General features: G+C 40.5%; 1 protein-coding gene across 1 annotated transcript in view; it reads left to right on the forward strand.

Moving 5' to 3' along the window:
- Positions 1–9,820, forward strand: part of LOC100712071 (mucin-5AC-like) — a gene marked incomplete at its 3' end in the record, with an annotated part of 31,817 nt that extends 21,997 nt beyond the window's left edge. The window contains exons 21-30 of the mRNA XM_019354816.2: positions 2,166–2,304; positions 2,575–2,685; positions 2,798–2,968; positions 3,277–3,516; positions 4,565–4,721; positions 4,851–4,979; positions 6,012–6,159; positions 8,602–8,645; positions 8,802–9,005; positions 9,111–9,820. Of these exons, the coding sequence (XP_019210361.2) occupies positions 2,166–2,304; positions 2,575–2,685; positions 2,798–2,968; positions 3,277–3,516; positions 4,565–4,721; positions 4,851–4,979; positions 6,012–6,159; positions 8,602–8,645; positions 8,802–9,005; positions 9,111–9,820 (2,053 nt within the window). The remainder of the gene's footprint in view (positions 1–2,165; positions 2,305–2,574; positions 2,686–2,797; positions 2,969–3,276; positions 3,517–4,564; positions 4,722–4,850; positions 4,980–6,011; positions 6,160–8,601; positions 8,646–8,801; positions 9,006–9,110) is intronic.
- Between the last annotated feature and the right edge of the window lie 7,529 nt (positions 9,821–17,349).

Genomic DNA, 17,349 nt, shown 5'->3' on the forward strand with positions numbered 1-17,349 from the left:
CGATTTGATTCAATTCGATTCGATTCAATTCGATTCGATTCAATTCACTTCGATTCGATTCGATTTGAATCTGGGAAATTTTGACAGTCAGAAATATTATAATTCAGATCAGTACATTTACATATTTTTGTATCTATAAAAAGGAAGCTGACACACGCAAGACTTTATCAAAGGTGTAAGCGTCACATCAGATGCCTTTGTGTCAAAGTAGCTGAAGATAAAACACAGAAAAACATGAAGGTGGTTTTCCTGGCCTGGGATTTTATAAAAATATCCTGCAGTACATCAAAAACGAAAGAAAACCATTAATCAACATATGAACGTTACCTCTGACGTTGCAGCGGTTTTATTAGAGACACGGCTAAGCGTTTTGCATTTTGCATAATTTTAAAAAGTTTAAATTTGTTCAGTATTGAACGGCAGAAATTAGGTTTTCTTTTCGGAAGTATGTAAAACAAAAAAAACAAAAAAAACAGCGGCCGACAGTGCTGTAAACAACAGTAGACTTGTGGTAACAAGCAAGCGAATAATGCAGAAAACAGATTTTTAGACGGGAAACTGTTCTTGAAGTATACACAGAGAGAGAGAGAGAGAGAGAGCTGTGCAAGAAGTGTGATTTTAACATAGTGGAAGCAAAATAGTAAAAGTAAAAGTGATTTCATGACGATGTTCATGTGAAGTGTAGTTTGGATCTTCTTTTGCTGCTGGTTCAGTCAGTATTGTTTGGAGAGAGATCAAACTAACAGCTTTAGAATCAGCGCAAAAAGGGCGTGAACACAAAGTGTGGACCCGCCGAAACATCAGAATCAGCGAGCTGTCAGCTTTCAGCCCCGACCGTGTCCGTGCAGTTGTTGTGCCAAAAAGTGATTGTCTGCCAGAAAGTGATTGCCGTCCACGGGAGCGCGCGCAGCCGCTTAAAGCTGCAGCGCCCGTCGGGTGAGAAAGGCGACATCTCACTGATTCTGATCCGCGGGTCCGCGCTGTGTGTTTACGTCCTTGTGCAGAATCCGTGTACCTGCTCTCATTTACTGTCTTAGCTGTTTGGTGGTTGTTGACATTTTGTGAGGTTTCACCTGAGATTCTGGCGTTTCGGGCAAAATAAATTTATATTAAAAAATCGATTCAGGATTTTAATGAATCGATTTCACGTTATCCAAGCCAGAATCGATTTTAATCGATGAATCAATTATTAAAACCCACCCCTAATCAGGACTCTGTTCAAATGCCTTCATCTCTCAAAAAAAACAAAAAAACATCTTTTCCACGAAGACTTTGCATATTTCAGCAAAACATTGCTAAACCTTATACTGCATCTGGAACAACAATATAGCTTTGTAGTAGAAGGCTCTGGCTACAGAACTAGCCTGCCTGCATTTCAGGAATTTTACCTGAAAACATGAATGAAAAATATGACAAAGAAAATCCAAGATTGTTGAGTAGCTAGAATTCTATATCAGAAAAGAATGAGACATTCCTCCCTCAAAAGTCCAGCAGATGGTCTCAGTTCCCAGACATTTGCAAACTGCTTTTAAAAGAAGAGGGGATGATACACAGTAGTAATTTGATGGAGATGTGTTGCTTCCATCAAATTCAAAATGACCTTTTTGTTCTATTTAATACATTCAAACATTTCATGTTTTCTATGGTCTACTGTAAAAAAGGTATGACTTTCTGAGATTTGCAAATCATTCTTTTTATTTACATTTTATTTACATTTGCAAGGTGTCCCAACTTTTTTGGAGTTGGGTTTGTATTATAAAACATGTTTACTAAATAAAAACCTCACTGTATATTTTCACTGTACAGCTATATTTGTTATGTCTCTGCTAATTTTGTCACTTAAACTTGTTTGCTTTAACAATACGAGTGAGAAGTTTTCCCCCATCTTGTAAATCAACACTAATTCAGGATGATTAATCAGTGTTTAAATGGTACAATTTGGTAGGGTTTTCACCAAATACATGAGAAAGACCAGTAGGTAGTTGGCATATGACTCTACTTTTATAAGATTTGAACAGAAAAACTTGTTTTAATTATATTTGTAAAAATATAAAGGTAGGTGGTTAATTAATCACCAGCTTTTTTTTTGTATTCTTGATTACACAGATATTACAAATATTTTGAAATTAATTTAATCTTTTTTCGTTGTATGTGTTTCTCCCCAGTTCCTGCAGTGGAAGGAAGTTCACATGTACCAACAAGACGTGTGATGCTGTTTGTGGAATCTATGGGGACGGTCACTACATCACCTTTGACGATAAGAGGTTCGACTTCAGTGGACAGTGTGAATACACACTTCTACAAGTAAGGTTGCTAAAAGTTTAAACTGAAAACTTAATGGCCTTGGTAGATTTGACAACAAACTGTTGTACCATCTTTCTTCTGTAGCTTTTCATTGTAAAGCTCACTGTGGCTACTCTTTCTTGTATATTACTCCCTACAACAATTAACTACCAGGACAGAAAAAGGCAGACCAACATTTTTATCAATACATGGATTTGATTTTATGCAACTCTTAAGGATTCTGACTTCAACACTGGTATCCAGTAATTATGTCCACTGTACTTCACTCAGGACTTCTGTGGCACCTTTAATGGGAATGGAAGCTTCAGAATTATTACTGAAAATGTTCCATGTGGAACCACAGGAACCACCTGCTCTAAGACCATCAAGATCTTCTTGGGGGTAAACACAAAATCCTTCAATTGTGCTCATTTTGAAACTAATGACTGAAAAATGTAGAGTGATTTTACAAAAATAAAATTTATGTTTTATTCATTGCTGTTGTAACCCACAGGATAATGAATTCCAGCTTAAAGATGACAACTTACAAGTGGTAAAGGGCACTATCCAGGTGCTTCAGGTACAAAAAATGGGCGTTTACATAGTGGTGACAATCAAGCCTGGACTTGTTCTCATGTGGGACCAGAGGACCAGTCTTTTTATTACAATCAGTCCACAGTTCCAGGTAAAAGAAATAAATTCTGCACATCTGGATTGACAGTTACTTCTTTTTACTGTTGAAGTATAATTGCTTAAGAAAGTTAATACAAAGAATTTCACAATAACAGAAATTTAGTAGTCAGTACAAATACCAATAGAATTACACAATTATTGATACCCTGTTTTAATAATTGTGATTACTGTATGATTACTGTAATAAAAAAAAAACATTAATATTCTAAATTATAGAAAGAAAATCCCCAAATTAAACTTCAGATGTGAAAGACAAAAAACGAGGGCTTTAATCTGTACCACTGCTTCCTTTCCTCTTAGGGTCAGGTCTGTGGTCTGTGTGGAAACTATGATGGTAACAGTAAGAATGACTTCACCACACGCTCCCAGGAAATAGTAGCTGATGTTCTACAATTTGGTAACAGCTGGAAAGTTTCATCTAGTTGCCCCAATGCAGAGCTAATCACTGATCCCTGTGCCTCTAATCGCTACCGGGAAGCCTGGTCTCAAAAACAGTGCAGTATCATCACAAGTGTCACCTTCCAGAGCTGTCATTCAAAGGTCAGTATGTTTGGTGGTAGCAAATATACTAAAATGGATACACACACACACACACACAAATGCAAAAAAGAATATGCACATTAATTTCCCCTATGAGCTCTTTGTCATTTTATCTTAATGTCTGGCATTTAGGACTTTTTACCTAATAGACATGATATGTAATATCCATCCACCCATCCATTCTCTTTCACTTATCCATTCAAGGCCATGGGGGGCCTGGAGCCTATCCCAGCTACCATAGGCCAAGAGGCAAGGTAAAGTCTGGACAGGTTGCCAGTCAGAGCAACAGACAGCCATTCGCACTCACATTTACCCCTATGGACAATTTACAATGACCAGTTAACCTAATCCCACTAATTACATGTCTTTAGACTGTGGGAATAATCCAGAGTAGGCGGAGATTACTTAAACCTGCGTATGTCTACATAAAGGTAGTGCTGGAGCACATTGTGGTACCCCTATAAAAATGGTGAGAAAAAGTGTAGGTCTTTGCTACAAAGAAATTGCAAAGAAAGATGTCAAGTGTCCTTCACCTTGAAAAGACAATCAGAAACAGGGAAAAAGTCAACTAGACTCAAAGCCTCAACGGAGTCAGAAGACAAGTTTCTGAACTACAAGCAGAGCTTAATTGTGGTCATAGTAAGCAAGCGTCAACTTCAACTGACAGGTCATGTTGCAGCAACAGAACCATTGCTAAGATGTCAGAATAAGAAAAAGAGGTTTAAAGAGGTTTACCTGAGCCATGAAACACTGCCAATGGACTAATGAAGACTGGAAGAAGGTGTTATGGAGTAATGAATCAAAATCCAAATCTTTGATCTTTGTACAGTATTGAGTAGGCAAAAGGATAGTTCCTCAATCTGTACCCCTGAATTCATTGTGGTTAAAATGGATTGTATGATTTCTTTTTTAACTTCAATTGTTTATTTGTTCTATGCTTTCAGAGTAAAACGAGTAATTAAACTGCCTGAATTTCAATTAAAGAAAATGGAAAAATTATGGTGCTGTGAAACTGTTGACTGGTAGTGCATTACTGTATGTGTTCAAGGTTGACCCTGGTCCATATTTTGATTCCTGTGTGAGAGACTCCTGTGCTTGTGACACTGGTGGGGACTGCGAATGTCTCTGTACTGCTGTGGCTGCATATGCCAAAGCCTGTAATGAAGCTGGGACCTGCATTGCATGGAGGACTCCAAAGTTTTGTCGTAAGTCTGCTCACTATCTTACCAGAAAAATCTGAGCAACAGGATTGAAAGAGCAATTGACATCTTAAGAATTACATGATTTTTAAAAGGCTGTACAAGTCTAATAAGCAATGGTTTTGTTTCTTGCAGCTATTTTCTGTGACTACTATAATTCACCTGGTGAATGTGAGTGGCACTACAAGCCTTGTGGAGCTAATTGCATGAAAACATGTAGGAATCCATCTGGAAACTGCTCCTCACTTATCACCAACCTGGAAGGTACATTAGGCACAGTATTGATATGCCACTTTGTGGACTATTTATTTTTGTTTTAAATGTTTTAAAAGTCAACAGAAGAACAAACCGTATTCCTGCCTAGAACACAGTGATTCTCAAACTTTTTACATCATTCCCCACATGGCAGGAAGGAATATTTTCACATCCCATCTAAACAAAACAATGACAGAAAAGCCTACCTGCAACTGTATTTAGATAATGAACTCATTCACAATGAATCCGTCAGTAGGTTTTGTTTTAAACAAGCAACTTTAATTTCAAACAACTATTTGTAACTTTTGTCACAAGACAGCTTCATTAGTCTACACCACTTCAGAATCCAGAGACCTGTGAACAGAGATGAAAAATATATAAATTAGTGAGAGTTCAATACTATTCACTCTTAGTGGCTGCAGTAAGCCTGTTTTTGACTGCAGACCTGTGGCGGGGCATGGTCTGCGGCATGGCTGCGTGGGAGGCGGATGCATATGAGCAGCAATCACGATTTGCCGGTGTTACGTCCCTCTGCAGCCCCTAATCATAATGTGTTCAGCTGGTGCTAATTGGCCACACCTAGTCAGGTGTGGATAAAACCATACCTGAGGCAAGCTTCCGGGGAGCTCACTTGTTTTTGCCTTGGTGGCACTAGCCATTTTAGCTAACCTGGTATTCCATTTTAAGATTAAACCTCTTCTCACCCACAATCTGGTGTTCATCTCCTTTTATGTTGCGGCTTTTGAGCCGGGTCGTAACAGCCGGTGTTCTGGCTTAAAACAGAATGAACTAAGTCCTGTTGTGGTTATTGTTGTTGATGTTTGTAGGCTGTAGCCGAAAAGCTGCAGCCACGTGTGTAAGTCAACAGCCACAATAAAGTAGTGTACTGAAAAGTGCGAACATGTCTGTCCCGCATCGTTTACCCAGGATTGGAGCACGATAGGTGAAGGAGAGGCAAATTGTGAAATGTTTACAAAAAAGCTTTTCATGTATTCTACTTGTAAATTTGCTCAAGTTAATCACTATTTTAAAACATTGTAGGCTGCTATCCACAATGTCCATCAAACCAACCCTACTTTGATGAAGACACTATGAAGTGCGTTGCCGGGGACCAGTGTGGATGCTATGATGACCAAGGCAACCATTACAATATTGGTGAAAAAGTTCCATCAGAGAACTGCTACACCTGGTATGTCTCACACAAGATTCATCATTCTATTCACTTTAGTACACAGTACATAATGATTAGTGTTGGGACTAACGCGTTATTAAGTAACGCGTTACAGTAACTACGTTATTATTGTGGTAACGAGCACGGTAACTAGTTATTATGCCAAAACCAGGAACGCGTTACTCATTACTGGGATTTAGATAGGCTCGTTCCTCGTTACTTCGTGTGGTGGATATCGCGGAGCTTCCACAGATTCAATAACATTAGCAAGTGGTGGAAGCCAGCAGGTGGATGAAGGAAAAGGGAGGCAAGAGGAGAGACCCGAAGCGGCCGCCGGTCCGCGTGTCAGGTGAACTGAACTTCAGGTAAGAAGTTATGACCTGCAGTCTATCGGAGTCAGATATAAACCAAGTTTAGGTGGAGTTTATTTTCATTATGCTAACATTTTCGTACTGCGTGCTAGCTAGCATGACAGAGTTTCTACTGTATACAGCTGGGTGGGTGCTATGTTACTGATGTTGAACTTTATTTTGTTCATAAGGTTAATTATTAGAGTTGCCAACCGTCCCGTAAAAAACAGAATCGTCTGGTATTCAGAGAAAATATTACGCATTTCATACTGAGGTGAAAAGGAACACAGTTTGTCCCGGACTTCAGCTACAATGAAAAAGACACAAAGCTGAAGCTGCACAGCTGCCTCTTCTTCTCTCATTCTCTCCTCTCCCGTTTCTACTTCAATCACGAAACTGATCAATGATCAGCTGATCGGCTTTTCTCTCTTGTTTATTTATCGCCCACTTTGCGCCAGAAAGAGGAAACCAGCGGATGTCGCGTTAAACAACAGCAGCACGTTTAAGCTTGATCAGCTGTTGTTAGAATTTATTTAATATTAATTTCTAGTATCAGCTGATGTTTGCTGGAGCCACAGCTGTAAAGCTGCTGGTCATGATATCGGTTTGGTTATCTGGTGAGAGGGAAACATGCAGATGAAACCAGGAGATGTCCTTACTGAATCATCAGAGCTGAACAGGTGATGTAGAAACAGGTTTACCTTTTAGGTGACATGGATGAGTTGAAGGGAAGTTATGAGCTGTTTCTGAGAGACAAATAACACCAGGATGCTTTTCTACGTAGCTGACAGCTGGAAACTGTGCAGGGGCGGGTCTAGCAAAGTGTTGCCAGGGGGCCAGGTAGGGCATTAACAGGGAAAGGGGGGGGACAAGGAAATACTTTTCTTTATTATTCTCATTTAAAATGTCTCGCTTTTAAAAAAAAAATTATCTGAGTCTTACAACAAACAATTGATAGATTGATACATATATACCATCAGAACAGTGTACATCACTGTCACAACAGTGTTTATTTTCATTCAAAGGCTTTATGATTTTTCCTATAATGGTGGGCCGGTCTCTAGTCAAAATGCCCGGGACGATTTTTTTGTCCCAGTCCAGCTCTGTATGCAGCTCATTTGCAGTCTGGTGTTGCCTACATCTTCCTATTCAGAAGGCAGAATTTCCAAGTTCTGAGTACAATCAAAAGCACCACGACTGCAGTTTTTGTGTTGGATGTGAAAAGCAGGCTAGAATCATGGCGGCGGTCAACGACGGTCCAGGCGTGGGATTTCTCTCGTGGAAATGTGCACATTATTTTTTCCTTTCTATTGGTAGGTGGCACAGTGCACTTGTGGCAAGTAAGCAAGCTAGAAGACTGGCAATCTTGCTGGGTATCCAGTTACGGAAGCAACACATTAACAAGAGAATTCTGAGTAAAACCAAAGTTACTTTCCCTAGTAACTAGTTACTTTGAAAGTAACAAGTAACTTGAAGTAACTGAGTTACTTTTTTAGAGAAGTAACTAGTAATGTAACTAAGTTACTAATTTAAAGTAACTTACCCAACACTGATAATGATGAACGTAGAATTCAACATGTGGTCTTTTGATGTAAATATATAAAATATAATACACGGTGCCATTAAAAAGTATTTGCCCCCTTTCTGATTCCCTTTACTGGCAGTGAGTCTTTCACATAACTGTAGAGGAATTGTGTGAGAAAAACTCTTCTACACTCCTGGGAAGGTTCACTGCTGGTTCAAGTTTTCATTGTTTATGAATAAGGGCTCTCATAGTGGCTTTGTAACCCTTTCTAGAATTTTAAATGATAAAGTTGTTTCTCAGGTAATTCTTCAGATTTTGGCATGATGAATTCCTTTTTAAGATCATTTAACCCACCACACTTTGACAGGGGCAAAGGGCTAGGTAAATGTGAATATTTTCTTTCTCTATTTTTTCAATAATATGAACAAAAATAAGGAAGTAGGAAGAAGGCAAAAACTTTTTCATGGCACTGTAGATGAAATATACAGTTATTAAGAACTACATGTGATGTTTAACCTTATACATGCCACAATGAGTGTAAAACCAGACACAAGTGAAATAACCACAACGTTGTTTTCTTTCAAGCTTATGTACAATGTCGGGGATACAATGTAACTACAGCGTTAACTGTAAGTATACTGTAAGCTTCTATAGCAATGCTAAATATCTATTGCTTGGCAAATTGAAAAAAACATTTGTTTTCAATTTTAATTTATTATATCTAATATAAAAAACGTTTATTAATACATTTGTATTTACAATGAGAAAAAATGTTTTACTTGCAGATTGTAAATGCATCATTAATGGAAAAACCTACAACTATGGGGACAATATCTACAACACAACTGATGGCCTAGGAAACTGCATCACAGCTGAGTGTGCAGAGAATGGAATTGTAACAAGGAGTATATACCCTTGCTTTAACACAACAACACCTGGGCCAACAACAACTCCATTTACATTTAGTACAATTCTAAAGACCACTTCAGGTATTTCTCATTTCTCAAACAAATAGATAAAATACTGGCAAAATTGAACTGATTTATGGAATTATATGCAACTTTTCATGTCATGTCATTGTATTTTTGTCACAGTTATTGGTACTACAGCTCCATTAAATACTACATTTGAAACTGACACCACATCTGCAAAACTGACCACACCAGAAGTTACAGAAATTACACCTGGGCCTTTCACTACCACTAAAGGAACAGCTGCAACACCTACACAAACAACAGCATTTGAATCCACAACAGCCACAATTATGACAACAAAAACACCAAAAATAGTTACATCGGGACCAACAGCATCCTCTACCACAGCTGTTGTTGAAACCACGACCACAGTTCCACATGTCGAAACAACAGGTCAAGGATCCACCACGGTTACATCTAAACCATCTGTGAGTACTGAAATTACATCTGAGTCTTTCACTACCTCTAAAGGAACAGCTGCAACACCTGAACAAACAACAGCATTTGAATCCACAACATCCACAGTTATGACAACAAAAACACCAAAAATAGTTACATCGGGACCAACAACATCCTCTACCACAGCTGTTGTTGAAACCACGACCACAGTTCCACATGTGGAAACAACAGGTCAAGGATCCACCACGGTTAACTCTAAACCATCTGTGAGTACTGAAATTACATCTGGGCCTTTCACTACCTCTAAAGGAACAGCTGCAACATCTACAGAGGCGACAGCATTTGAATCCACAACAGCCACAATTATGACAACAAAAACACCAAAAATAGTTACAACGGGACCAACAACATCCTCTCTCACAGCTGTTGTTGAAACCACGACCACAGTTCCACATGTGGAAACAACAGGTCAAGGATCCACCACGGTTACATCTAAACCATCTGTGAGCACTGAAATTACATCTGGTCCTTTCACTACCACTAAAGGAACAGCTGCAACACCTGCACAAACAACAGCATTTGAATCCACAACAGCCACAATTATGACAACAAAAACACCAAAAATAGTTACAATGGGACCAACAACATTCTCTACCACAGCTATTGTTGAAACTACGACCACAGTTCCACATGTTGAAACAACAGGTCAAGGATCCACCACGGTTACATCTAAACCACCTGTGAGTACTGAAATTACATCTGGGCCTTTCACTACCACTAAAGGAACAGCTGCAACACCTACAGAGACAACAGCATATGAATCCACAACAGCCACAATTATGACAACAAAAACACCAAAAATAGTTACATCAGGACCAACAACATCCTCTACCACAGCTGTTGTTGAAACCACGACCACAGTTCCACATGTTGAAACAACAGGTCAAGGATCCACCACGGTTACATCAAAACCATCTGTGAGTACTGAAATTACATCTGGTTCTTTCACTACCACTAAAGGAACAGCTGCAACACCTGCACAAACAACAGCATTTGAATCCACAACAGCCACAGTTATGACCACAAAAACACCAAAAATACTTACATCGGGACCAACAACATCCTCTGCCACAGCTGTTGTTGAAACCATGACCACAGTTCCACATGTTGAAACAACAGGTCAAGGATCCACCACGTTTACATCAAAACCACCTGTGAGTACTGAAATTACATCTGGGCCTTTCACTACCACTAAAGGAACAGTTGCAACACCTGCACAAACAACAGCATTTGAATCCACAACAGCCACAATTATGACAACAAAAACACCAAAAATAGTTACAACGGGACCAACAACATCCTCTACCACAGCTGTTGTTGAAACCACGACCACAGTTCCACATGTGGAAACAACAGGTCAAGGATCCACCACGGTTACATCAAAACCATCTGTGAGTACTGAAATTACATCTGGTTCTTTCACTACCACTAAAGGAACAGCTGCAACACCTGCACAAACAACAGCATTTGAATCCACAACAGCCACAGTTATGACCACAAAAACACCAAAAATACTTACATCGGGACCAACAACATCCTCTGCCACAGCTGTTGTTGAAACCATGACCACAGTTCCACATGTTGAAACAACAGGTCAAGGATCCACCACGTTTACATCAAAACCACCTGTGAGTACTGAAATTACATCTGGGCCTTTCACTACCACTAAAGGAACAGTTGCAACACCTGCACAAACAACAGCATTTGAATCCACAACAGCCACAATTATGACAACAAAAACACCAAAAATAGTTACAACGGGACCAACAACATCCTCTACCACAGCTGTTGTTGAAACCACGACCACAGTTCCACATGTGGAAACAACAGGTCAAGGATCCACCACGGTTACATCAAAACCATCTGTGAGCACTGAAATTACATCTGGGCCTTTCACTACCACTAAAGGAACAGCTGCAACACCTGCACAAACAACAGCATTTGAATCCACAACAGCCACAATTATGACAACAAAAACACCAAAAATAGTTACAACGGGACCAACAACATTCTCTACCACAGCTATTGTTGAAACCACGACCACAGTTCCACATGTTGAAACAACAGGTCAAGGATCCACCACGGTTACATCAAAACCATCTGTGAGTACTGAAATTACATCTGGGCCTTTCACTACCTCTAAAGGAACAGCTGCAACACCTGCACAAACAACAGCATTTGAATCCACAACAGGCACAATTATGACAACAAAAACACCAAAAATAGTTACATCGGGACCAACAACATCCTCTACCACAGCTGTTGTTGAAACCACGACCACAGTTCCACATGTTGAAACAACAGGTCAAGGATCCACCACAGTTACATCTAAACCATCTGTGAGTACTGAAATTACATCTGGGCGTTTCACTACCTCTAAAGGAACAGCTGCAACACCTGCACAAACAACAGCATTTGAATCCACAACAGCCACAGTTATGACAACAAAAACACCAAAAATAGTTACATCGGGACCAACAACATCCTCTACCACAGCTGTTGTTGAAACCACGACCACAGTTCCACATGTCGAAACAACAGGTCAAGGATCCACCACGGTTACATCAGAACCATCTGTGAGTACTGAAATTACATCTGGGTCTTTCACTACCACTAAAGGAACAGCTGCAACACCTCTACAAACAACAGCAATTGAATCCACGACAGCCACAATTATGACAACAAAAACACCAAAAATAGTTACATCAGGACCAACAACATCCTCTACCACAGCTGTTGTTGAAACCACGACCACAGTTCCACATGTTGAAACAACAGGTCAAGGATTCACCACAGTTACATCTAAACCATCTGTGAGTACTGAAATTACATCTGGGCCTTTCACGACCTCTAAAGGAACAGCTGCAACACCTGCACAAACAACAGCATTTGAATCCACAACAGGCACAATTATGACAACAAAAACACCAAAAATAGTTACAACGGGACCAACAACATCCTCTACCACAGCTGTTGTTGAAACCACGACCACAGTTCCACATGTGGAAACAACAGGTCAAGGATCCACCACGGTTACATCAAAACCATCTGTGAGCACTGAAATTACATCTGGGCCTTTCACTACCACTAAAGGAACAGCTGCAACACCTGCACAAACAACAGCATTTGAATCCACAACAGCCACAATTATGACAACAAAAACACCAAAAATAGTTACAACGGGACCAACAACATTCTCTACCACAGCTATTGTTGAAACCACGACCACAGTTCCACATGTTGAAACAACAGGTCAAGGATCCACCACGGTTACATCAAAACCATCTGTGAGTACTGAAATTACATCTGGGCCTTTCACTACCACTAAAGGAACAGTTGCAACACCTGCACAAACAACAGCATTTGAATCCACAACAGCCACAATTATGACAACAAAAACACCAAAAATAGTTACAACGGGACCAACAACATCCTCTACCACAGCTGTTGTTGAAACCACGACCACAGTTCCACATGTGGAAACAACAGGTCAAGGATCCACCACGGTTACATCAAAACCATCTGTGAGCACTGAAATTACATCTGGGCCTTTCACTACCACTAAAGGAACAGCTGCAACACCTGCACAAACAACAGCATTTGAATCCACAACAGCCACAATTATGACAACAAAAACACCAAAAATAGTTACAACGGGACCAACAACATTCTCTACCACAGCTATTGTTGAAACCACGACCACAGTTCCACATGTTGAAACAACAGGTCAAGGATCCACCACGGTTACATCAAAACCATCTGTGAGCACTGAAATTACATCTGGGCCTTTCACTACCACTAAAGGAACAGCTGCAACACCTGCACAAACAACAGCATTTGAATCCACAACAGCCACAATTATGACAACAAAAACACCAAAAATAGTTACATCGGGACCAACAACATCCTCTACCACAGCTGTTGTTGAAACCACGACCACAGTTCCACATGTTGAAACAACAGGTCAAGGATCCACCACAGTTACATCTAAACCATCTGTGAGTACTGAAATTACATCTGGGCGTTTCACTACCTCTAAAGGAACAGTTGCAACACCTGCACAAACAACAGCATTTGAATCCACAACAGCCACAGTTATGACAACAAAAACACCAAAAATAGTTACATCGGGACCAACAACATCCTCTACCACAGCTGTTGTTGAAACCACGACCACAGTTCCACATGTCGAAACAACAGGTCAAGGATCCACCACGGTTACATCAGAACCATCTGTGAGTACTGAAATTACATCTGGGTCTTTCACTACCACTAAAGGAACAGCTGCAACACCTCTACAAACAACAGCAATTGAATCCACGACAGCCACAATTATGACAACAAAAACACCAAAAATAGTTACATCAGGACCAACAACATCCTCTACCACAGCTGTTGTTGAAACCACGACCACAGTTCCACATGTTGAAACAACAGGTCAAGGATTCACCACAGTTACATCTAAACCATCTGTGAGTACTGAAATTACATCTGGGCCTTTCACTACCTCTAAAGGAACAGCTGCAACACCTGCACAAACAACAGCATTTGAATCCACAACAGGCACAATTATGACAACAAAAACACCAAAAATAGTTACAACGGGACCAACAACATCCTCTACCACAGCTGTTGTTGAAACCACGACCACAGTTCCACATGTTGAAACAACAGGTCAAGGATCCACCACGGTTACATCTAAACCATCTGTGAGTACTGAAATTACATCTGGGCCTTTCACTACCTCTAACGGAACAGCTGCAACACCTGCACAAACAACAGCATTTGAATCCACAACAGGCACAATTATGACAACAAAAACACCAAAAATAGTTACAACGGGACCAACAACATCCTCTACCACAGCTGTTGTTGAAACCACGACCACAGTTCCACATGTGGAAACAACAGGTCAAGGATCCACCACGGTTACATCAAAACCATCTGTGAGCACTGAAATTACATCTGGGCCTTTCACTACCACTAAAGGAACAGCTGCAACACCTGCACAAACAACAGCATTTGAATCCACAACAGCCACAATTATGACAACAAAAACACCAAAAATAGTTACAACGGGACCAACAACATTCTCTACCACAGCTATTGTTGAAACCACGACCACAGTTCCACATGTTGAAACAACAGGTCAAGGATCCACCACGGTTACATCAAAACCATCTGTGAGTACTGAAATTACATCTGGTCCTTTCACTACCACTAAAGGAACAGCTGCAACACCTGCACAAACAACAGCATTTGAATCCACAACAGCCACAATTATGACAACAAAAACACCAAAAATAGTTACATCGGGACCAACAACATCCTCTACCACAGCTGTTGTTGAAACCACGACCACAGTTCCACATGTTGAAACAACAGGTCAAGGATCCACCACGGTTACATCTAAACCATCTGTGAGTACTGAAATTACATCTGGGCGTTTCACTACCTCTAAAGGAACAGCTGCAACACCTGCACAAACAACAGCATTTGAATCCACAACAGCCACAGTTATGACAACAAAACACCAAAAATAGTTACATCAGGACCAACAACATCCTCTACCACAGCTGTTGTTGAAACCACGACCACAGTTCCACATGTCGAAACAACAGGTCAAGGATCCACCACGGTTACATCAGAACCATCTGTGAGTACTGAAATTACATCTGGGTCTTTCACTACCACTAAAGGAACAGCTGCAACACCTCTACAAACAACAGCAATTGAATCCACGACAGCCACAATTATGACAACAAAAACACCAAAAATAGTTACATCAGGACCAACAACATCCTCTACCACAGCTGTTGTTGAAACTACGACCACAGTTCCACATGTTGAAACAACAGGTCAAGGATCCACCACAGTTACATCTAAACCATCTGTGAGTACTGAAATTACATCTGGTCCTCTCACTACCACTAAAGGAACAGTTGCAACACCTGCACAAACAACAGCATTTGAATCCACAACAGCCACAATTATGACAACAAAAACACCAAAAATAGTTACATCAGGACCAACAACATCCTCTACCACAGCTGTTGTTGAAACCACGACCACAGTTCCACATGTTGAAACAACAGGTCAAGGATCCACCACGGTTACATCAAAAACATCTGTGAGCACTGAAATTACATCTGGTCCTCTCACTACCACTAAAGGAACAGTTGCAACACCTGCACAAACAACAGCATTTGAATCCACAACAGCCACAATTATGACAACAAAAACACCAAGAATAGTTACATCGGAACCAACAACATCCTCTACCACAGCTGTTGTTGAAACCACGACCACAGTTCCACATGTCGAAACAACAGGTCAAGGATCCACCACGGTTACATATAAACCATCTGTGAGCACTGAAATTACATCTGGGCCTTTCACTACCACTAAAGGAACAGCTGCAACACCTCTACAAACAACAGCATTTGAATCCACAACAGCCACAATTATGACAACAAAAACACCAAAAATAGTTACAACGGGACCAACAACATTCTCTACCACAGCTATTGTTGAAACCACGACCACAGTTCCACATGTTGAAACAACAGGTCAAGGATCCACCACGGTTACATCAAAACCATCTGTGAGTACTGAAATTACATCTGGGCCTTTCACTACCACTAAAGGAACAGCTGCAACACCTACAGAGACAACAGCATATGAATCCACAACAGCCACAATTATGACAACAAAAACACCAAAAATAGTTACAACGGGACCAACAACATCCTCTACCACAGCTGTTGTTGAAACCACGACCACAGTTCCACATGTTGAAACAACAGGTCAAGGATCCACCACGGTTACATCAAAACTATCTGTGAGTACTGAAATTACATCTGGGCCTTTCACTACCACTAAAGGAACAGCTGCAACACCTACAGAGACAACAGCATATGAATCCACAACAGCCACAATTATGACAACAAAAACACCAAAAATAGTTACATCAGGACCAACAACATCCTCTACCACAGCTGTTGTTGAAACCACGACCACAGTTCCACATGTTGAAACAACAGGTCAAGGATCCACCACGGTTACATCAAAACCATCTGTGAGTACTGAAATTACATCTGGTCCTTTTACTACCACTAAAGGAACAGCTGCAACACCTGCACAAACAACAGCATTTGAATCCACAACAGCCACAATTATGACAACAAAAACACCAAAAATAGTTACATCGGGACCAACAACATCCTCTACCACAGCTGTTGTTGAAACCACGACCACAGTTCCACATGTTGAAACAACAGGTCAAGGATCCACCACGGTTACATCTAAACCATCTGTGAGTACTGAAATTACATCTGGGCCTTTCACTACCGCTAAAGGAACAGCTGCAACACCTGCACAAACAACAGCATTTGAATCCACAACAGCCACAGTTATGACAACAAAAACACCAAAAATAGTTACATCGGGACCAACAACATCCTCTACCACAGCTGTTGTTGAAACCACGACCACAGTTCCACATGTGGAAACAACAGGTCAAGGATCCACCACGGTTACATCTAAACCATCTGTGAGCACTGAAATTACATCTGGGTCTTTCACTACCACTAAAGGAACAGCTGCAACACCTCTACCAACAACAGCAATTGAATCCACGACAGCCACAATTATGACAACAACAACACCAAAAATAGTTACATCAGGACCAACAACATCCTCTACCACAGCTGTTGTTGAAACCACGACCACAGTTCCACATGTTGAAACAACAGGTCAAGGATCCACCACGGTTACATCTAAACCATCTGTGAGCACTGAAATTACATCTGGGCCTTTCACTACCACTAAAGGAACAGCTGCAACACCTGCACAAACAACAGCATTTGAATCCACAACAGCCACAATTATGACAACAAAA

Source organism: Oreochromis niloticus, linkage group LG1 (genome assembly GCF_001858045.2).
Source record: "Oreochromis niloticus isolate F11D_XX linkage group LG1, O_niloticus_UMD_NMBU, whole genome shotgun sequence".
NCBI classification, from domain to species: domain Eukaryota; kingdom Metazoa; phylum Chordata; class Actinopteri; order Cichliformes; family Cichlidae; genus Oreochromis; species Oreochromis niloticus.